Source organism: Lygodium microphyllum, chromosome 14 (genome assembly GCF_053477565.2).
Source record: "Lygodium microphyllum isolate KBCC chromosome 14, Lygodium_microphyllum_v1.1.10, whole genome shotgun sequence".
Taxonomy (NCBI): domain Eukaryota; kingdom Viridiplantae; phylum Streptophyta; class Polypodiopsida; order Schizaeales; family Lygodiaceae; genus Lygodium; species Lygodium microphyllum.
Window position 1 is genome coordinate 39,906,892 of NC_141148.1, and position 24,279 is coordinate 39,931,170.

General features: G+C 40.8%; 1 protein-coding gene across 1 annotated transcript in view; it reads right to left on the reverse strand.

Annotated features, from left to right (window-relative positions):
* Positions 1 to 2,285: 2,285 nt before the first annotated feature.
* RPT1A (regulatory particle triple-A 1A) overlaps positions 2,286 to 24,279 on the reverse strand; it is a 45,991-nt gene continuing 23,997 nt past the window's right edge. The window contains exons 4-10 of the mRNA XM_087692689.1: positions 7,071 to 7,148; positions 6,911 to 6,972; positions 4,678 to 4,822; positions 3,253 to 3,471; positions 2,973 to 3,154; positions 2,700 to 2,875; positions 2,286 to 2,599 (exon numbers count right to left, since the gene is read on the reverse strand). Of these exons, the coding sequence (XP_087548815.1) occupies positions 2,442 to 2,599; positions 2,700 to 2,875; positions 2,973 to 3,154; positions 3,253 to 3,471; positions 4,678 to 4,822; positions 6,911 to 6,972; positions 7,071 to 7,148 (1,020 nt within the window). The 3' untranslated portion in view covers positions 2,286 to 2,441. The remainder of the gene's footprint in view (positions 2,600 to 2,699; positions 2,876 to 2,972; positions 3,155 to 3,252; positions 3,472 to 4,677; positions 4,823 to 6,910; positions 6,973 to 7,070; positions 7,149 to 24,279) is intronic.

A 24,279-nucleotide genomic window follows, 5' to 3' on the forward strand; every position in this document is an offset into this window, starting at 1 on the left:
CAATCCTTAAGTACAAAACAACATAAACATGATGGACTACCCAAAAAAAAAAAAAAAATGTTTCCTCAATTTTGTTAGTAATGAATTTGGCATTAAGATCATGGACCCCCATCTCCTACAAGTCTTTTTTGCAATCATGATAAGTTACAAGAAAAGGGAAAGCCTACCAAAAACTTAACACATAAGATGCTAGGAAGATGAGAGACAAAATATAAAAGACCTTCATAACTAATGCATGCAATTAAACCTTGATCTAGTGTGACAGATCGAGAGGGTTATTGGCCGTAATTTTTATGTGCAATTTGCTAAGTCTACACCTTCTAAATAGCAATGCCCCCATATAATCAAGGAGAGTGAACAATATTTTGGATTAAAAACTGAATGCATGCAAATGAAATGCTATGCATCAATGAGCATTGTCAAGGAGAGGAGGATGTATGGAGTTGAGCTTAACACCCAATAAAACGTCAACAAAATAGATATGAGGGGATAGATAGACAAACAAACAAATAGATAGGGCGATCAAGTTGTATTAACATCCTTTTACATACCTCAATGGCATATAAGAAATAGTCACACACATCAAGATTTTATTTAAAATTCACTTCAAGTTGCCATTTTGGCACAAAAGGAAATCCAAGGTGCCATTGACACAAAGCAAAATCATGGAAGCTAACAAGTTGCTAAATGCATTGTTAAGGGCTAAATAGGCACACGGCATTCATGTAAACTTGCCCTTGTATGGTGCCAAAGGTTGCAAACCTTTCTATATCAACACATGCATAGTATTCATTCGGGGCAATTCAGCTTCCTTCTTTCATGTCCACCCATTCTCTCTCCCCACCTCCCTTTCGCATGCTCTCTTTCGGATTCTCTCGGGTGCAATTTTTGTTGTGAGGGGAGTTTCTTGGGCTGGGCAATTTCATTTGGTTGCACTTTTGAGTTGTGTTGGTGTTGAGTTTGCCTATGCTCCACATTTCGGTTCCCTTAAAATATAATATTGCTTTAGAACTTCAACTATTTCCAATCTCAAAATTGATTTGGTGATTTTCCATGATATCATCCATTTGAACCCTTTTTCTTCTGAGAGTTATAATAACTTCCTTTAAGGAGCCTTAAAGGCATGGTTCTTTTCAAGCATTAGCACTGCTTTGGTACTTAACACTCCAATCTTTACAGCGAGAAACTCCACAATGCCCCATGAGGACGCCTAATCAAAACATTAGTTTTCCAACAATGGTTACTCATGTTTCATTGACCAGTTATTCATGTTTCTTCATGCCAGCCAGTGCACTTTCACGCGACAGCCTCATTAATCTTGCAGTGCAATTTCCTGGAGTCAAGACAGAGAATTTTGTTTATCTACCATCTTCCTCACTTTGATCTCTCTTCTGTGGTTCTCAGGTGGGTGTATTTCACATCATAATTCAAATTTCTGCATTAAAAAAGGACCTTAATTTTGCCCGTTGAAGTAAGTTTTATCCTTCCTTTTATCATTGTTTTTGTGGTGCTTGTAAAGGCCTATCAACTAGCACCCAACACTGCAAAGCCACACACGAGAGCAATAATCCAATACACCAATGTACACTCTTACTATTTTTTGGACTCACTAATTGCAGCAACCAGCAGTTACCATGTATTCTTAACAACACGGCCAAGCGTGTGCATATTGGCAAGCAAGTCCAATCAAAAACATAGTCTCCTTCCAAGTTACAAGCTAGATGTCCAAGCAAAGGGCTTTTTGCTTCACGAGTTGGCCTGGCCAATGCTGCTAGACCCATTGAAAAGTCCTTGGGCAGCTTAAAGAGACGCTGAGTGGCCTACCCATTAAAAATTGAGTGGCCTACCTACTTTCATGTTTTTCAGAAAATTTTATTTTGGAGGCAGGGAAATTTCATCTGCCCTCCTCATCAATAAGTGCAAGGCCAAAAACATGCAAGAGCCTAGTTTGGGTCATACCCCTATTATCTCTGTGCATTGAGCAGGCTCCTTTTGAGAAAAATATTAAAAAAGTGTGGCCCCTGATGTACACTACATGGCCTCTCACTATAAGATTTACTGAACTTTGTCTCATGTGGCACAAACTGAATGAAATAGCTAGTTACAGACATTGTTGCAGACATTATTCTCTGAAGTCCAAGCTAGAAACAAGCAAGCCTCCCAGTTAAAAACAAATACACACATCCAATCACCTAAAAACCATAAGAATTTACCTCAATAAGGCCAAACTGCTGGAAAGCATTCACTTATAACAGCCTGTGCCCAAGCTACAATGTATCACTGCATTAATCAGAAAATTTTGCACGTAATGTTTACAAATAAGTGCCACCGTAAGCCTTGAAATCATTAGCCCACAAAATTCAAACTGCATTGCCTTGAGGACCATCCAGTTATCAGGTTTTACAACTCAGGCTCACAAATATGCAAGATTCAATAATGTATCAATTATACACCATGTACTTGGGAGTAGCACTGAACTTTTGATAGCCCTTAATCACTTTGTTGACAGCTTCTAAGAAGTCTTTTTCAGTTACAGTTTTCCTCCGTGCGCGAATGGCAAACATGCCTGCTTCAGTGCAGACACTTCTAATATCGGCACCTGAAATCCAAAAGTCATTGGTTACTGGCCATTAGAGATCAATGAACAGGACACAAAATGACACTTTGCACACAGAATTAAGACTTCGTACAACACAGACCTGTGGAATTTGGGCACAGGCGGGCAAGTAGTTCAAACCGAATGTCCCTCTCACAATTCATTGTTCTTGTGTGGATCTTGAATATCTGTGTCCTGCTCTCAAGGTCAGGCAATCCAAATTCAACTTTCCGATCAAGCCGGCCAGGCCGTAGCAGTGCTGGATCCAGTGTATCAGGCCTACGGCATTGACAGACACATGCAGGTGTGAGAACATAAACAAATGAACATACCCTGCTAGATATTTTACACAAAAAATAGCCTGTGGTTCAAATACCTGTTTGTTGCCATCAGTACTTTGATGTTTCCTCGTGCATCAAACCCATCCAGCTGATTAACAATTTCAAGCATCGTTCTCTGAACCTCATTGTCACCACCTAGTCCATCATCAAAACGGGCCCCTCCAATTGCATCCACTTCATCAAAAAATACAATGCATGCTTTCTTTGATCTGGCCATCTATACATACACAAAACTTTATTATCTAAATAATAAAGAAATGTCTCATGCCCATATAAAAACACCCAAAGACATTATTCCAGCTAGTGGTCCACTACCTGAAAGAGCTCCCTGACCATTCGAGCACCTTCTCCAACATACTTCTGCACCAACTCACTTCCAATAACTCTGATGAAACAAGCATCAGTTCTATTAGCCACTGCTCTTGCTAGAAGAGTCTTTCCTGTCCCCGGAGGTCCATAACAAAGCACTCCTTTTGGAGGATCAATCCCCAGCTTAACAAACTTTTCTGGATGCAACATTGGGAGCTCCACCACCTGTAATAGGATTAAATTCTTAGCAATGAGTGCAAGCACTGAGAGACAACGGATGCATAAAAGCATCTTCTTTCCCCTTGCCCCACCCGATTGCTCTCTTTTTCTCACAATCTGGCTCTTTCTTCTACATCCACCCTCTCTCTATCCCCCTGCCCCCACCCCCCCCCCCAAAAAAAAAAAGCATGTACCATAGTTCGCTATTGTTTGAATTAAGTGGAACTCTACCTTCGGCTTGGTTTTCAAAACATATAAAGCTGCACAAGTCAGCTCTCCAAGCAAGATATACATATACACAGCCACAATGATTTGTAGCACCTCCACATAGCATCCTCACTAATTATCCTAACGTGTACCAGGTAAGATCCTCTCAAATGGGAAGTAAAATGTAAAACAAATCAATAACATCCAATCATAAGCCTTACATGTTAGACCATGATTACCATTCTACTAAATATCCAAATAATTAAAAATCCAATAGAAACCCACAAGTAATTGAAGAAATTAGTTGGAATAACATTGAAAGAAAAAGAAGATCACCAAGAAAAGAAATTGAGACATCTCTTGTAAGGGCATTCAATGGTAATGCTTTACAAGTAGGAGCAATCATTGTTGCATTAAATATTTAATAAAATAATGTAAAAATTCAGGCAAAACCCCACAAAAGGAGAAAAAATGATAATACAGTTTTTTAAAAATTTTAGAAATTATCTTAGGCACCAGAGTCCTTTAAGTAGGTAGGTAGGTATATTTACCTTACAACCAACCAATTGTAATGTAAGCTTTTAACAACTAATATCTAATAGTTTTAGTGACTTTTGATATTGAGAGGCATGCTGAACCTAGGTCCTGCCATACCAAAAAGTACGACCTTGCATGAGAAGTTTTGGTAAGGTTGCTTTGAATTACTTTTTTGGAACCTTTAGCTGTCCAAAAGTTCTTTTCTTAGAACAAAAATGTACTCCATTTGGAGGAATGGTTTCGAGGTTATTTGGAGTCTATGGCAACTTTGCATCCACATGCAAGGATTGTCCTAAGAACTACTAGTGTAGGTTACCTCTGCAAATTTCTACCGTCATATTGCCAAGTCTTGTTTACTAGTAGAGTATTTGGGATGAGAAGCCCATTTACCACCTTCCAAGAAAACAAAAACAAGAGAAAAGTTTCAAATGAACTAACAACAGTACAGAATGATGGTAAAGCTCTCACCTCTCGCATCTTTTCTATCTGCTCTTTACAACCACCAACATCATTGTATGTGACATCTGGCTTCTCTTCCACCGTCATCATAGTCACACTCGGATCAATTTTAGGAGGCAGAGGTATTTGAATTTGATATTTATTGCGATCAACACTGCAACCACGGTGAATCCATGATAATTATCATTTATATAAGACAATTAAACCTAGAGTACTATGATTTCTTACACAATTGAAACAGAGAGTACATGTAAATCACAAGATTATAACAGATTTTACTTTAGTCTCATATGAAGGCAATTTACTGATATGACGAAAGTACTAAACATGACTCAAGCTGTACAGTTATGCTCATGGATATTTGCGATCAGTAAAATCAAGAATCAACTTTGATGCTGTATGAACTTTTCCTTGAAATTTCCCTCACTAGGCAGGATCTTACATCTTTAAGCCGTGTCTAGATACACATTACTGCAGAAACTGGATGCTTCTACCAGAATTTAGCCAAGACAGGTCAAATCGAAATGCTAATCATTAGAATAATTAGCTGCATTCTGTCCACTCCCTCCTCCGTTTCAATGCATTTGCACCTTTGAGTTGACTACACATCACTTAGAGGGCTTAGAAACAAATAGCCAAATTACACACATGCCAAACAGAATCTGTGATGGCAAATGAGAAAAAATGGCTGGAGCACTTCTCTCCCATGTGACTTGCCTAATCCCTCAATTAATAACTCTTCTCCTCCTTTTGGAAGTCTGCACAGGGAAGATCAGGAGAAAGAAACACCACCAATACCTTAGAAGACTTTATTTCAGTAGTTGCTTATTACTAAGAGGGGAGGCAGTTTTCTAAAAATCACCCTCTTCACTGATCAAAGGTAAATTCAACTTCTTTTTGTCTGTGGCACTTTGCTTCTACTACTTTCCATAAAGTCCCCAATGCAAAGAATCATTCCATACTCTGACACATTCCAGATACCCAGAAGTTCCAATAATCAAATGTGGCACGCTTGTAGATTTTGTCCAATCTCTTTGCAGCATGTACACCTAGGACCATAGTCTCAAGAGAACAGCAGCAGATTTCACAAATGGGATACTTCAGGTAACAACAATAGCATCAACAATGGTATTACTAGGAAAGAGTTTCACGTAATTCCCAACTAGGCTCCATTTGTTTGAGTTAAACAACACCTGCATTCTATGTACAATTGTGCATTCTGCATTTAACAAGTACAAGCCAAGTAAAGATCATCCTGTAAATTTTGAAAATTCTGTCTCTTCAAGGCAAGATCATCTATGGCATTTTACTGTGAAACCATTTCTGTTTCTTTTTAAGGCTTACAAACCAGGTGGACTACCTCCCATACATCTCCAAATGATTACTTTCTGCTTTAAGCAGCAGCTTCAAGCCCTGAAGTCCAAAGTCCAGTTGGAATATTTATTCACCATCTTTGATTAGCATGCTGCAACCATGTTGCAATCAGCAAGAGGGTATAAGTTTGCCATAGACATCTTGAGCAGAACCTCTTTTGTGAGGTGGGCAGTTGAGAGGAAACTTTTGTTTGTCCTGCTTGAGAGCTACTGCCTTGATATACTACAATATAAATAAATAATGGATAGAATTGAACCTCCAGAGACATCTCGACATGACCACATAACTGTGAAGTGCAGCCCCATGCTTCACTTTTAATCGCTACCTACTGAATAATTCTGTGTCATTACTCATTTTTCATATTTTCAACAAGTCGATTCTCAGAAGTCACTGGGCAACTTCCAACTACTACACAGTACTTAACAATATACACTCATTACTTTCATGTTTCTCCAAGTCACAATCTCTTGATTGGTATTCACTATTCACAATCTACATCACATGGTGAAGGAGTCTGCCATATCTCTTGTATGGACACAACTACACAATCAAGACCTGATCAACCTAGACAAATCCTAGTACTTCAAGTTTCAGAAGAACTCCTAATGCTGAATTAGTTGGACAAATTACCAATACAATAAAGAGAAGGACAAGAAATGTTCCAGAAAGAAGCCTGCATCAGACAATTCGGATAGGTTTCAGACTGTATTTCGTAACGTTGGGATACGATGAACAAAAATGGATCTCATTTTAGATTAAATTAAGGACTGCAAGTTTTGCAAGGCCATCAACAAACTCTTCAAATAGGTACATAGAACACCAATGCATGAAATGAAACAAGTCTCAACTTCTGTGCAAGAAAGATTACCCAACTCGCATCCCCTCCTCTATATCTGTTGGTGAAACTTTATCTCCCAAGCCTACAACAAACTGCCATAAAAAGGAGGTGAACAAACTCATGCTTGGTTCTAAATTTTCACAAATAGAACTGCTAGCAAATTAAGACAGAGTGTGTGTCAGTCACTGACCTTTGCAATTTGCTTCACATTTATCACGTATTTGGAGTCATCAGAACCTGAATTTATAATTTTCGTGCACCGAGCAACCTACAACATGGAGCAAACAAGAAAGCCTTAAAAGATTTTTTATGCAACTTGCAATATCACAAACTTATTGGAGAAACAAGAAGAACATCCAACATAGTTCCACCAATAACATAAATAGCTTCATCTATCGACCTGGCAGCTTACCAGAGTGATGAAGGGATGAAGGTTTAGTTGAACAAGTATCAGCATGCATATGACAGTACAATTAGTAGGTGCATAAAAATGTTTTGCATGTTGCACTTTATGCACATTTACCTCAAAATGCATATTACAAATACAGTGTGTAAGGTCGCTACAGCTTACATGCTGTGCATATGACTTACTAACACTGTGTGTAAGGTCGCTACACCAAGCTCCACAACACTGCACTAATATTCTATGGGTAGAGGTAACAATCATAACCTCCGAATAATCTTCCGCAAGCTACAAGGACATCATACCATACCCTAGATTGAGAAACCAAATCTAGTAGAACTGCAGAGACTCGGCCATATCATGACAGGTTGATGACGTGACAAATGCTGCAAGAATATCTTAGTCCCTAAACTCATTAAGCCTACAGTTTTACCATTTCTTTGTCTGGCAGAAACGAGCATCAACAGTAACATACACTGGTACTCTCTTGAACTTGACCTTGGTAGAGCTGATTTTAACCTACAAACATGAATCACAGCCTTTCTTCCAGGCTCCAGCAGCTTTATGATGCTCATTTTGAATGTGATCTGATACTACCGAGGGTGGTGGAGTGCGAATATATAGAGCACAGAGAGCCACCCGAGACAAACAGGTCAGCCAGCAATACAAGCACCCTTGAATTGGCAGATTGGCCAACAAATCGAGCTGCCCTATCTGGTGCCCAGCCTATGCCCTTATAGAAGAGCCCAACACCATTCAATGTACCCTGCTAATACAGACATGTAGAGTTGCTGCCTAGAAACAGGGGACAGATGTCCCAGGCCCTCAGGACGCCAAAATGGCGTCCCAACAGACATTGATTTCACTTCACACAAAACTAAGGACAGATGAAGCAGGATGGCAGTAGGTTTCCAGGTTGCAGGGCTGCCCCACATTCTGTCCCCTCCAACTTTTGCGCTCCCTATTGTCGCCCGCCTGTTTTGCACCTATCGCCTGCCTCTTGCCCATCAGCTGTCATGCCCCGCCTATTTGCATGTTCCCTGGCTGCAGCATCCTGTATGCTTGCCTGTTCCACCCCTGCCACCTGTTCCACCACAACAGTCAACTCACCACTACACACTGTCCACTCATCCCAACCTGTCTACCTATAGCAACCAGCTGCCAGCCTCTCTCTCACTCTCTATGCTTCGGGTCCAAACTCCACATGGCTTCTTCACAAGCACCTCATCATGCCAAAAGGAGAGGCTAATGCTCCAACACATGGTCATGGTGAGACAAGGTAAATGTTGAACACCTATCAAGCAGAGGCACACCACATGCTCGGTCATGCAAGCTATATCATACGAGTGGCACAAACACAATAAAAGCTCATTTATTGCACAAGCCAAAATTGGAGGTGCAATTTTGCCCCGGTATCACGTTGGAGAAGAGCCACGAGCTTCAAGAGCACACGGCCAATCAAAAGGCTCTATTTGCATTAAAATAGAACCGCACAAGTGGCAATTGATCCAACTACAGTTTTGGCAGCAGCAACAGCATTTGATGGGTCTAGACCTCCATCTATAGCTGTGAGTGTCGCATCCACACCCCATGGGTTGGGTTAATCTATGCCAACAACATACCTGGCATGCCACCTTCATCCTTGGCCACCCAACAACAAACTATTCTTAAGGGAAGTTGGGACCCAATGGAAAAAGAGGAGACCAATGAGATAATGGGAGGGTCACACTCTATCACTAATAGGTGGGGACATAAGCGGTTAATCCATGGGGTTGTAGCATATTCACAGGTGAGATCTAGTTCATGTCATCACATGATGCTTCAAGGACTAGAAAGTTTATGAATTAGCTTGCAACAAAGTGAATCGATGCCATTGAGATTATTGGTCCACAACTTGTGGTTGGCTTTGTGGTAGATGGTGAGCCTGCAAACAAGGCAATAGGTGTCATTGTTCACGAAGTGTACAAGCACATTAGATTTTCTTAATATAGGGGACATTGCTTAAACATCCTTTTGAAGGATATTGGTGAGTTAGCATGGGTTCATCCAATGATACAGGATGCAAATCAAATGGTCACTTTTACTTTAAGTCAGCAATTATTTTGCTAAGTCTCCAAAAGGTTCAAAAAACATATTAAAGTATTCAAAAAAGCATGCTTTACCTACAACTTTTTGATGTTGCTCAAAGAGTGCAGTGGTACAATAAACGGCCTGATAGTGATGAGTTCACTACATCTCCATTGGAAGCCACTCACATTAGTATGTTATGCAAGGAAAAGGCAAAAAGCAATGACTTTTGGAAGAACGTAAAAAGGATTGATGCGATATACATCCAATCATATACTTATTGAGACATGTTCATGATAGGGAGCTATGTATTTGCAAAGTATATGAGACAATGAAAAGGATGATCAAGAAGTTCAAAGATTTAATACCTAATCTTGAGAAATATGAGATCCCATACCTATGTGTTGAGAGATGGAATGCCTACACTTCACCTTTGCATTCAGCCGCCTCTATTGTGGAGCCTAAGTTTCTGTTGGGAATAAAAGGCCCTCGTGCCTTTTATATGTGCTCACACTCTCTCTCAACTCTCCACTCTCTCTCTATCTCTCTGCTGCTAGCAAGTACTGCGTGTGTCAATTCTCGCACCTCTGAGCTCAACAAACTGATATCAGAGCTTCGACTAAGCTGTTCGCACTCCTTGGAGTCCATGTGAGAGATCTCTAGTGTTTCGCTCGCGCAAAATCATCAGGTCGCCATTGATTTCAAGCACGTGTATGTGGCATTGCCAATTGACAGTCCAAAAACCCTAAATCTACACACACAAGAAGTCGTTTTTGACTTGGCAAGCAAGTGACAGGTTCTTTTTTGATCTAGCAAGCAAGCGACAGTAGAAGTGAACCAGGCGATAACAAGCAACAAGTCACGACAGCAAGCGACAGCTTTCTGGCATCAGGCGGCAGTTTTCTGCAAGGCGACACGTCACGACAGCAGGCGGCTGATCAACGGGAGCATATTCGCCTCTTCCCAAGCATTTTTTTGTCATTTTTTGTCAAATCCCTGCAATTTTTCTCTTCCACTACTGAGTGTTTGCATGCGTAAGCACAAAAGGTCAGGTTTGGGCAATCTTGACCAAAAATTTGGGGCTTTTCCAAATTGAGTGTTGTTCATGCAAAATTGAGGCATCTACGTCAAAAATTGCAGACATTGTGCGTGTTTTGAATTGGGGATTTCACCAAATTTATTGAAATTTTGCTCATTTGAGTGGAATTTCTCGACATTGGACCCATAAAATTTGGAGCTTTTACTATATTGGTGAAATTTTGTTCAGCTGAGTCAGATTGGCTGACACTGGTGCACATTTGGACCTAAGAAATTTGGGGCTTTTGCAAAATTTTGTGAAATTTTGCTAATTTTGCCCATTCCATGCTTTCGGAAACATGTATTAATGCAATCAGGATAGATCGGTCAATGAAATTTGGGGGTTTTGCTGAAATTGCTCTATTTTGGCAAAATTGACATGTTCTATGCATGTCAAAGAGTGCAGATATATGGTTGATGCTCAGAGCACAAAATTCTGGGGCTTTTGAACGTGCGTGTCAAATTTTATGCCCGTGGGTACATATACAACAAAAATTGCAACTAAAAGTTGGGACTTCTCATGTAATGTGATGTATTTGCCCTTGGAACAGTTGTAATCAGTTGTGGAATGGTGCAGCACATGGTTTGGTGCTTCTGAAAATTTACTTACAGATCTGAAATTTCTGCTTCTACGTGGTCATTTATTGTTGGTTGGTACTTGTTTGTACCTTGGTTACTTGTGTGACAGTTTGGGCCTGCATTTGCTGGATTTTTTGGTCAAATTTGGGCTGAAAATCATGGCTAGCAGCAGTGACAGCAATAATCTCATGCACATTCAAAAGCTTGAAGGAGCACATAACTTTACTCTTGCAAAAACAGTGCTACAATATCTTGTTGCAGAAAAAGCAAGCCAAGCTGATTAAGACCAAAGGGGCAAAGCCCGCAGACATGGAACAGGAAGATTGGGATGAGTTAAATGAGCTTGCACGCTCAACCATCTAGCTATCGATTTCTGATGCCTTGTTGTTTAACATTGAAGGTTTGGATTCTGCATATGCTATTTGGACTCCACTGGAAGAACTGTATGCACAGAAGAGTGCTACAAGCAAAGTGTATTGGCTGAAAAATTTATGGATTTACATTGAAAGAGGGTACATCAATGTCTACTCACTTGAGTGAGTTTAACTCAATTTTCAGCCAACTGATTGCCTTGAAGTTCTTGATTGATGAAGAATTTAAGGCTACGTTTTTGCTTTGCACTCTTCCATAGAGTTGGGATACATTCAGGACTGCTATGAGCAATTCTAATGCGATCCTTTTGTATGCTAATGTAGAGAGTGCTCTACTCATGGAAGAAATGAATCGGCATAACAATGCATCCAGTAAATCTTCCAGTGCTTTGCATACTAGAGGAAGATCACAACAGAAAGGTAAATCTGATAGCAAGGGACGCAATAAATCACGTGGCAAAGATGTTGAATGCCATCATTATGGCAAGCAAGGTCACTCTAAATGTGACTGCTATAAATGGAAAATAGAAAAAGGAAAGGGCAAGAAGACAAATGATAGCAAGGAAGAGAAGCAAGTGAGTTAACCTAAGAAGAGCAATGTCAAAATTGAAGAGGTGAATGTAGTCACTCATGATAGTGACAGTGGGAATGACGTACTCTTGGTCTCTTCACACTTTAGTGCACATGCTTTACTTGCAGATACGAATGAGGACATGCACACTTAGATTCTTAATTCGGGTGCTTCCTTTCATGTCATCCCTCATCGTGAGTGGTTCTCTGACTATACAGGGGGTCAACATGGTGTTGTTCATCTTGGGGACAACTATGCATGTGGCATTGTAGGTATTGGCAGTGTGCAATTGCACTTTCAGCATGGTTCTGTTTTCACACTTCAGCACATACGGCATGTACCTCAGCTCAAGAAGAGCTTGATTAGCATAAGGCAGCTAGATGACGATGGATTTCATACCACCTTTGGTGATGGGACATGGAAGATTTGTAAGGGATCTAGAGTGATTGCCAGAGGTTGTAAAAGTGATACCTTGTATCCTCTCCATGTATCTAGTGCGAGTAATCATGTTGTTGACGTGACTAAGCAGCCAAGTGTTTCTTTGTCGCATGGCCGGTTGGGACACATGAGTCAAACTAGAATGAAAATGCTCTCTTGTTTGGGTTACTTGCCTTGTCTTTATTATGTTGATTTTGAGCATTGTGATCATTGTGTTTATGCTAAACATGCACAGATGATCTCATAAAAAGTCTCTTTCCCTGAAATCTTCTCCTCTAGAGTTAGTACATTCTAATTATGTCAGATGCCAAGGTTATCTTTAGGAAAAAGAAATTTTTTATCACATTTGTCGATGATGCTACACGGAAGGTATTGGTTTATCCTATTCCTAGCGAGGATAAAATGCTTGACAAGTTTAAAAAATTCTTGGAATTGGTTGAAAATCAAACTAATAAGACACTTGAGTATCTTCACTCTGACAATGGTGGGGAATATGTGTCCAAGGCCTTTCAAGCATTGTGTGACAGCAAAGGGATAAAGAGGGAGCTCACTGCCCCTCATAATCCACCCCAAAATGAAGTTGCAGAGCGTATGAATTAGACATACAGGATAAGGTCCGTACGATATTGTCTTATGCTACATTACCCCATGGTTTTTGGGCAGAGGCTGTTATGACAGCCATACATTTGATTAATCGGTCACCAAATAGGTCTTTGGAAAGGGGGAAGGGTGAAGAGGGGAGTTCCCTAAGAAGCGTGGTAGGTCAAGCCACCTTCATATGCTCACCTGAAAGTATTTGGCTGCGAGGCTTTCGCGCACATTCATAAAGAAAAACACAGCAAACTTGAGTCAAAGTATTGTAAATGCATTTTCCTAGGATATGGTGACGAGGGTGAAATGGGGTATAGATTATGGGATCCAAAGAAAAAGAAAGTAGTACGCAACAATGATGTTATCTTCTAAGAAGATCGCATGCATTAACAACTAGAAAAAATTGAGGAGGTCCATAGGGTTGACAGCAAAATGTTCCCGCTGTACAACAACAAATACCTGCTGTAAATGAACTTGTAAATGCAAGAAATAATGCTAGAAATGATCAGTCAGCTATTGCCCATGATAATGAGCCACTACATGTGCAAGAACAGCTAGGACAGCAAGCTATTAAAGTTGATATGAACGCTGAAATGCCAGGACAGCACACTGAAAATGCTCAACAGCCAACAAACAATGATCATTGGGTTAGGAGATCGTCTAGGCTACTAGACAACTTGATAGATTCATTCCTAGTGCAAACAATGTGACTGATTATGTCATGTTGACAGACTGTGATGAACAGTCTTGCTTCAAGAAAGCAATGGACAGACAAAACAGCAAGAAATTGTATAAAGCCATGTTGTCAAAAATGGAATCTCTTGAGAAAAATGGCACTTGGGACTTGGTGTAGTTGCCTAAAGGGCAGAAAACACTTCCATGCAAATGAGTTTACAAGATGAAGGTCACTTCTAGTTCCTCACCAAAGTACAAAGCAAGATTGGTTACAAAGGGCTATAAGCAAGAACATGGAATTCACTTTGATGAGATCTTTTCTCCTATAGTTAAGATGACTACATTGAGAACCATTTAGGGCTTGGCTGCAGCTGAAGATATGGAGCTCATACACATGCAAAGAGAATGGTATCATAAGTTTGATACATTTATGCAGTCTCAAGGTTTCCATAGAAGTCAAGTGGATCACTACTTGTACACCAAGAAGGCAGCAAATGGCAACCTGATTATCTTGGTTCTGTATGTTAATGACATGCTGATTGTTGGCAAGGATACTCATGCCTTGGACTCACTAAAGCAAAGTCTTCATGGCAACTTTGACATGAATAATCTTGGTGATGCAAATCACATTCTTGACATGTGAATACTCAAAGATAGGTCAAAAGGATTACTCTATCTATCTCAGCAGGAGTATATCTCCAAGGTTTTGCAACGTTTCAATATGAAGGTGGGAAAACAATTGGTGTTCCATTGCCTCCATATGTGAAACTCGATGCAAAGGACATCCCTACATGTGATGTTGAGACGGCTGAAATGGCCAAGATACCATATGCTTTAGTTGTTGGCAGTTTTATGTATGCTATGGTTGCTACACGTCTTGACATTGCTTTTGCAGTGGGAGTGGTTAGCAGATACATGGCAAACCCTGGTAAAAAGTATTGGGAAGTAGTGAAAGGTATTATGAGATACCTCAAAGGCACAAAGGAGTTGTGCATCTGCTTTGGAAAGCAGAAGGCATCTATTGTTGGCTTTACGGATGCAAACTAAGCTAGTCATGCGGATTGCAAAAAGTCCACTTTTGGGTATGTGTTTACCTTCACATGAGAAGCAATCTCTTGGATCTCCAGACTACAAAAGTGAGTTGCATTGTCTACTACAAAGGCAGAGTATGTGACTGCCACTAAGGCATGCAAGGAGACTCTATGGCTTTCACGTCTTGTGGAAAAGCTTGGCATTATAGAGTTACCTATTCTTCATTGTGATAGTCAGAGTGCTATCATGCTAGCGCGGAATCCCGTCTTTCATGCAAAGACGAAGCACATACAAGTGAAGTACTACTTCATTAGAGATGTAATTGACAGCAAGAGCATTGAGCTTGTCAAAGTGCATACAGATAATAATCATGCAGACCTTCTCACGAAGGGTCTTCCAGTAGAGCAGTTCACTCATTGCTGACAAATGATGGGAGTTGGATGAATATATGTATTTCAGCTTTGTACATACCTAGACTTAGCTGATTTTTTTCTCCTCTTAAGGCACATTGCCTTAGGGTGGGAGATTGTTGGGAATAAAGGGCCCTCGTGCCTTTTACATGTGCTCGGGTATGAACACACCCTTAGCGCTTGTACTTTCATATATATATATATATATATATATATATATATATATATATATATATATATATATATATATATATATATATATATATATATATATATATATATATAACCTAAAGAGATACACACTCGTTTTGTACCCACAAGTCGTGCTCACACTCTCTCTAAACTCTACACTCTCTTTGTCTCTCTCTACTGCTAGCAAGTATTGCGTGTCTCAATTCTCGCACCTCTAAGCTCAACAGTTTAAAGGTAACAGTCAAGAACACAATGCTGAGGTCAATTAAAATTAAAGGTTTATTCTAAAGTGCATGGTATCTAGTACAATTATGGGACCCTAATTTTCAAGGTAAGGGTCAAGAACATGATACTGAGGTCAATTATAATTGAAGGTTTATTCTAAAGTGCATGGTGTCTAGTACAAATACCAAGCACAAGATCAAAGAGCAACTTGCTAGCTACACAATAAAAGAGTGACTTATGTCCGTGATGATGCACAAGGAGACTGCTTCAAGTTTGGGGCACATTTGTGGCAAGAGAACTTTGTATTAGATGGGCCAAAGTGGCAAAAGTTGACTATCCATGTCTTGAGACAAGTAGTGAGCTCCTCTTGCTTGAAGCAATTATGAAGCACCTACATTCGTATAGCCTCAAAGAAGAGGAACTACCTTGGAGTGGAAAATGTGAATGATCTGGCCTTTATTAAAGCTAGCTTGACGATACTCTATAACAGTGTCACAGTGCAAGTCAATCCATTCACAATGGAAGATGGAGCAAGAGGAGTGTGCACATTTGATGGAGACTACCCTGGCACTCATGATCACTGAAACCAGCCTTCCTTCTTGGAATGGGTGGTGATAACCTAATTTAAGAGTTAATTACAGTAATAAATAAATACACATAAAATGAAATACACACTTTACCATAACATTTTTGGACAGTAGACACCCTGTTGGCCCCAAAATTGACACCCCTTGCGGTATTTCTTTATCTTTCATTCAATTGGAAGAAATACAACTCACGATTCTTCAATCTCCTCCTGCTAACCAATTGCTCTAGTTGTCATAAATGACCAGTAAGCCTTTTGGGTCATTTGTCCCTTGATTCACCCAAGACTTCTTTTCCAATTTGACCCTTGGCTGGCCAAATGTTGTTGGGAATAGAGGGCCATCGTGCCTTTTATATGTGCATGGGTGTGCACACACCCTTAGCACATTGTACTTTCATACATATATCTATCTAAAAACCTAAAGTGGTACACTCGTCATTGTACCGAAAAAAAATGTTCACTCTCTACTCAGCTCACTCGCACTCTCTGTCTCCCTCACTGAGCGTAAGGTCCGTCTACCTCTATCTCCGTATCTAATCGATTCCTACAAACTGGTATCAAAGCATAAGGTGCTACAGACAGTTGTCATGCTGAGGCAGAAGACCAACGTAGTGACGAGAGCTCAAAGGTAAGCAGGAGAGTCACAGGTGTAAACTGCAGGCAGTGACAGTCGACTACAGCAGGCGTGGACCAAGCGTGCGACGGACTGTAGCGCTAACGAACGAGACTGCTGCTACGTGACTAGTCGAGCTGAACGACAGGCAACAGGAAACAGCGACCAGGTGAGAGGGCACGCGAGCACCAAACAGCCACGCCAGCGGCGCAACGTCACGGGACGGAGGTCACGAGACAGCAACCAAGTGCCGCATCCAATGGGTGTCACATCGCACGGCTAACAGATCCGTTGACCCGTCATATTTTTTTTCTTTCCCAAAATTCAATCTTTTTTTGAAATTTCTTTCACCCACTAACAGGGTTTCGCGCACGTAAGCACAAAATCTTAGATCTGTGCAAAATCGGCCCAGAAATTTGGGGCTTTTCTCAAATCTAGGGATCTCAACATAGAATTGGACAATTTGACTCAGAAATTGCAAAGCCGATGCACATTTGCCCAGGAATTTTGGGGCTTTTCACATTTTAGTAAAAAATTTTCAATTTCACTAAAATTAGTATACACAAGACTTGGAAAATTTGGGGATTTGTCCAAATTTTATGCGAGCAAGATGCAACAGTGATATTTGTCTCAGAAATTGCAGAAATCTATGACATTTTATCCCCAACATTTGGGGCTTTTCATGTACATGCATAAATTGGGCTGAAATTGACCTAATTTCTCGACATTGAGGCACATTGGACCCCGTGCAATTTGGGGCTTTTGCGACTTGGGCAAAATTTGTGCAACATTTGGTCATTTTATGTATATGCAGATTGAATTCCGCGCAATTTGGACATCAATACTAGGTAAAATTTGGGGGTTTTGCTGAAATTGCTTTATTTTGGCAAAATTGGACAATCCTATGCATGACAGAGGAAATGCAGATGTGTGTTTAACGCTTTTGAGCACAAAATTTTGGGGCTTTTGACCGTTCGTGTCAAATTTTATGCCCGTGGGTACAAGTACAACAGAAATTGCAGCTGAAATTTTGGGATTTCTCATGTAATGTGATGCACATGCCCTTTGGAACAGCTACAATCAGTTGGATAATGCTGTAGCACTTGGTTTGGTGCTTCTGAAAACTGAATTACAGATCTGAAATCTGCACTTCTGCGTGGTCATTTATTGCTGATTGGTACACGTGCTTTACTTGCAAATATAGATGATGACATGCATACCTGGATTCTTGATTCAGGCGCTTCCTTTCATGTCATCCCTCATCATGAGTGGTTTTCCGCATATACAGGGAGTCGACATGGTGTTGTCCATCTTGGGGACAACTATGCATGTGAGATTGTAGGTATTGGCAATGTGCAGTTACAATTTCAGCATGGCTCTATCTTTACACTTCAGCATGTACGGCATGTACCTCAGCTCAAGAAGAGCTTGATTAGCACAGGGCAGCTAGATGATGATGGTTTTCATACCACCTTTGGTGATGGAAAATGGAAGATCTGTAAGGGATCTAGGGTTATTGCCAGAGGTTGCAAGAGTGATACGTTGTATCCACTTCATGTATCTAGTGTGCTTGACCATGTTGTTGCCGTGACCGAGCAGCCAAGTGTTTCTTTGTGGCATGGCCGGTTGGGACACATGAGTCAAACTGAAATGAAAATGCTCTCTCGTTTGGGTTACTTGCCTTGTCTTCGTTATGCTGATTTTGAGCACTGTGATCATTGTATTTATGGCAAACATGCACAGACTTCTCACAAAAAGTCTCTTCTTTTGAAACCTTCTCCTCTAGAGTTAGTACATTCGGATGTATGTCAAATGCCACGATTATCTTTAGGGGAAAAGAAATATTTTGTCACCTTTGTCGATGATGCTACACAGAAAGTATGGGTTTACCCTATTCATGGCAACGATGAAGTGCTTGACAAGTTTTAAAAATTCTTGGCATTGGCTGCAAATCAGACAGATAAGACACTTAAGTGTCTTCGCTCTAACAATGGTGGGGAATATGTGTCCAAAGCCTTTCAGACATTTTGTGATAGCAAAAGGATAAAGAGGGAGTTCACTGCCCCTCATAATCCACCCCAAAATGGAGTTGCAGAGCATATGAATCAGACCATACAGGATAAGGTCCGTACGATGCTGTCTCATGTTGCATTACCCCATGGTTTTTGGGCAGAGGCTGTTATGACAGACGTTCACTTGATCAATCGGTCACTAAACAGGTCTTTGGGGGGGGGGGGGGGGGGGGGGGGGGGGGGGGAAGGGAGTTCCCTAAGAAGCGTGGTCGGGCAAGCCACCTTTATATACTCATCTAAAAGTGTTTGACTGCAAGGCTTTTGTACACATTCGTAAAGAAAAACACAACAAACTTAAGCCAAAGTTTTGTAAATGCATTTTCCTAGGATATGGTGACGAGGGTGAAATGGGGTATAAATTGTGGGATCCGAGAAAAGGAAAATAATACGTAGCAATGACGTTACCTTCCAGGAAGATCGCATGCACAAACAACCCGAAAAGACTGAGGAGGTCCATAGGGTTGTATTCCGAGAAGAAATACCTTTTGGACAGCAAAATGTACCCCTTGTACAACAACAAATACCTGCTGTAAATGAGCCTGTAAATGTTGGAAATGATGCTGGAAATGATCAGCCAGCTATTGCCCATGAAAATAAGCCATTACATGTGGAAGAACAGCCAGGACAGCAAGCTATTAATGCTGATTTGCAGGCTAAAATGCCAGGACAGCATGCTGAAAATGGAAATTTGCAAGAACAGCCAGCAAACAATGACCATTGGGTTAGGAGATCGTCTAGGGCTACTAGACAACCTGACAGATTTGTTCCTGGTGCAATTAATGTGGCTGAGTATGTCATATTGACAGACTGTGGTGAACAGTTTTGCTTCAAGGAAGCAATGGACAGACAGGACAGCAAGAAATGGTATAAAGCCATGCTGTCAAAAATGGAATCTCTTGACAAAAATGGCACTTGGGACTTGGTGCAGTTGCCTAAAGGGCAGAAAACCCTTCCATGCAAATGGGTTTACAAAATGAAGGTCACTTCTGGTTCCTCACCGTAGTACAAAGCAAGATTGGTTGCAAAGGGGTACAAGCAGGAGCATGGAATTGATTTTGATGAGATTTTCTCTCCTATAGTCAAGATGACTACATTGAGAACCATTTTGGGCTTGGTTGCAGTTGAGGATATGGAGCTCATACAGATGGATGTAAAGACTGTGTTTTTACATTGTAATCTGCATGAAGACATATATATGCAGAAGCCTGAAGGGTTTGTTGAACAAGGAAAAGAACAAATGATCTGTAAACTTAAAAGGAGTTTGTATGGGCTGAAACAAGCACCAAGAGAATGGTATCATAAGTTTGATACATTCATGCAGTCCCAAGGCTTTCATAGAAGTCAAGTGGATCACTACTTGTACACCAAGAAGGCAGCAGATGGCAGCCTGATTATCTTGGTTTTGTATGTTGATGACATGTTGATTGCTGGCAAGGATACTCATGCCTTGGATTCATTGAAGCAAAGTCTTCATGCAACTTTGACATGAAGGATCTGGGTGATGCAAATCACATTCTTGGCATGCAAATACTCAGAGATAGATCTAAAGGTTTACTCTATCTATCTCAACAGGAGTATATCTCCAAAGTTTTGTTGCGTTTCAATATGGAGGGGGGGAAAACAATTGAGGTTCCATTGCCTCCATATGTGAAACTCAGTGCAAAGGACAGGCCTACATTTGATAATGAGAAGGCTGAAATGGCCAAGATACCATATGCTTCAGCTGTTGGCAGTTTGATGTATGCTATGGTTGCTACACATCCTGACATTGCTTTAGCAGTGAGAGTGGTTAGCAGATACATGGCAACCCCTAGCAAGAAGCATTGGGATCCAGTGAAAGGTATTATGAGATACCTCAAAGGCACAAAGGAGTTGTGCATCTGCTTTGGAAAGCAGAAGGCATCTGTTGTTGGCTTTACGAATGCAGACTATGCTGGTCATGCAGACTGCAGAAACTCCACTTTTGGGTATGTGTTTACTTTCACAAGAGGAGCGATCTCTTGGATCTCCAGGCTACAAAAGTGTGTTGTATTGTCTACTACAGAGGCAGAGGATGTAGCTGCCACTAAGGCATGCAAGGAGGCTTTATGGCTTTCACGTCTGGTGGGAGAGCTTGGTATCGCAAAGTTACCTGTTCTCCATTCTGATAGTCAGAGTGTTATCATGCTAGCACGGAATCCTATCTTTTATGCAAAGACAAAGCATATACAAGTGAAATATCACTTCATTAGAGATGTACTTGACAGCAAGAGCATTGAGCTTGTCAAAGTGCATACAGATGATAATCTTGCAAACCTTCTCACGAAGGAGCAGTTTGCTCATTGCCGACAAATGATGGGAGTTGGATAGATATATTTATTTCAGCTTTGTACATACTTAGACTTAGCTGATTCTTTTCTCCTCTTAAAGCACACTGCCTTTAGGTGGAAGGCTGTTGGGAATAAAGGGCCATCGTGCCTTTTACATGTGCACAGGTGTGCACACATCCTTAGCACATTGTACTTTCATACATATATCTATCTAAAAACCTAAAGTGGTACACTCGTCATTGTACCGAAAAAACGTGTTCACTCTCTACTCAGCTCACTCGCACTCTCGCTATCTCCCTCACTGAGCGTAAGGTCTGTCTACCTCTATCTCCGTGTCTAATCGGTTCCTACAAATGCTGCCCCAAATCAATTCGGTATGGGCTGGCTCCTGAAATCCCTTGATAATCTTCAATTATCCGCTGCTGATTTCAGTCCCTTGAGCCTTCAATCTCTGGCACGGATCCCAAGGTGGCTGCTAAACCCTAATTTCTGCTGTAAATTAGGGTTTACTGCAGAAATTACAGATCAGCCCACCAAAAATGGCTGAGATCTCCTCCGAATGGCTAAGAATTGCTGAGAATGGCTGAGCATAGGCTGAAGAACTGATCAAAATCAGCTGAGATTTGTCGCGAGGAACTGATCAAAATCAGCTGCCGCCCTATTGTACCAACCCCAAACGGATGCACCAACAACAATAGGAGCATCAGAGACTGTGATCTTCAAGAAAAAGTGCATCAGCAGCAATTGCCAGCTTCCCAAGGTCAAGAATATGCAATCTCCATCACCAAAATGGTCTCCAATGGCTGGGAAATGGCCCCAAAAGCTGGCAGCAACAGTCCAACACCTCTTTCCAACAGCTCCAAAAAATGAAAAAACGAGATTTCCCTCTTCCTTCAGCCCTATTTAGCCTTTCCCCCACTTGCATGGGAAAGTTTTGCCAAGTGGCTTAATCCATTTTCAGCAGTTTCCAGCCATTTAATTAATTTATCCATGCCCAAAAAATTGACCTTGCCCATCCAAAAATTAATTGGCTAGGCCATTTGCAACCCAAAGTGGTCCCATGCATTCATTAACCCTTGGACAAGCATTAATCCATTAATAAATGCCTAGTCCCTAGTGTCACCACTGACACTTAATGGCCAATTAATGTCCTAGGGGCAAACTGACACCAAAATTCACCTAGAATCTAACAAGTGTAACTTGTTATAGCTTTTGCCTTTGACACCCATCTTTTTCACAAGGTCCTTGGGCTTTCAACTGTAAAAAAGTAGCTTGCACCTCACATGTGCAACACATGTGCATCTTTTAATTGCACATTTGATTAATCCTTTAATCAAATGTCAATTAAACATAAGCAAAGCATCAAATTTTCACGTCCTCGTGACAATCACAAGGCCAACACTTCGAGAGCTGCACATGTTTACACTACTAGCATGTATTTTGTCAGTCTATGATCTCCTAGTTGTGACCTTAATCAAAGCTTGACAAAGAGAAAGGAGCTCTAACTATTTCAGCCCAATCTAGGTGTGTGTTTCTTTTTCAGTGTATCTAGGGCATATTCACATTGGTACCAACCACATGCATTTCTTTTTTCAACGGTTGATCAACACAATTTTTCATGCCAAAGTGGGGCCCAAGGGCAGTTTGCTTTAATATTTTTGCCAACATTTCTTGGTTAGTGTGCACTTGGTCAACCACTTTTATGCTTGCCAACTACATCATTTTGTGAACCAATATCTAATCCGCCAATTTTTGGCTACTTAAGCTAGCTATTTATAGCCAACCCCCCACACTTAGCAAATCATCTTTCTTGTCTACAAGTTCAGCACACTCTGTCTCCGATATTCTTTCACTTCCAGTACAACCATCATCATCAGCCTAATCTAGTGCCCTCACTAATGCCTCGGACTGCTTGCAAGGACTAATCAATCTACCATCGTATACAACCTTCCATTCAAATTCAAAGCACATTACCACTTCATTCTCTTCTCTCTTCGAGTCTTTCTCTTTTCTCCATGTTCGTGTTTCTCTTCCCTTGCGCGCTCTCACAGGGCATCATCGCCTAAGTGAGGACCGAGAGGCTTCCACAAGAGGAGAACACATCTAGGTGGTTGTTCAGAGCAAATTTGCACAAAGAATAAAATCTTGCTGTTGTTTTCGGGCCTTGTACCAAGCATGCAACACATTTACAATCTTCCTTCGTAGGGTGTAGCTGATTTTCCCTCCATTCAGGGCCCATGCATCCCAATAACAAAACTCAAATTTTCTAGTATGATTGCAAGTCAATTATAGAGATAGAGTACCATTGGTTCAATGCAGCTGATGACTTTGATGAGGAAACTATATTTTCCTCTCAAGATAGGCATTCTCACTAGTCTAAACGTCATGAACGGTAACATGAAGAACAAAGAACGAAGCCTTGTTCCAAAAGGGAGTATCATTCTAACAGGTCTCAAAGATCGAAGCAACTTTCCCCTTCACTTCTTTACATCATACATCTCTCATATACGGCCCATCCTTCCAACCCTCATATTGCTATGATAGCACCCCCCTGTTTAGGTGCCAATTCTACCTTCCTTTCCAAAGAAGATCAACTTGATAGGTCAAACTACTCCCTTTGGTCATGCAAAGTGAAGTGCATCCTTCATACCTTTGATCTTTGCGATTTCATTACTACTCTTCTTTCTCCACCCATGGAGAATCCCACCCTTGGTTCTACTATGGACCAAGCAGCTCTATGGAATTAGCTCAATTCATGAGCTAGGTCCTTCCTTTTACAAGTCTACAAGAAGTCATCATTGTTCACATACGCAAGTTGCAAACAGCAACAAACGCAAAATGTTTTCTATTGATGACCTTGCTTCTATTAAGGATCATATCAACAAGATGGAAGATATCCGAGATGAGCTTGAGTCACAAGGACCTGAAATTTTGAGATGTTTTAATCTTGTCAATAAAATTTGATTAATCAAATGTGCAAGGCTGTTTAGCACATGTGATGCACATAGTAATTATTTCATGGTAACAAGCCAAGGATCCCAAGAATGCAATAGGTGTCATACGCAAAAGTTATGATAAGTTATACCAATTAGGCTTTGATCCTCAATCGGTGTCAATTTTGACCCTAGCACAATTGTTTGGCCAATAAGTGTCACAGGTGATACTAGAGACTAGAATTAACTAATTAA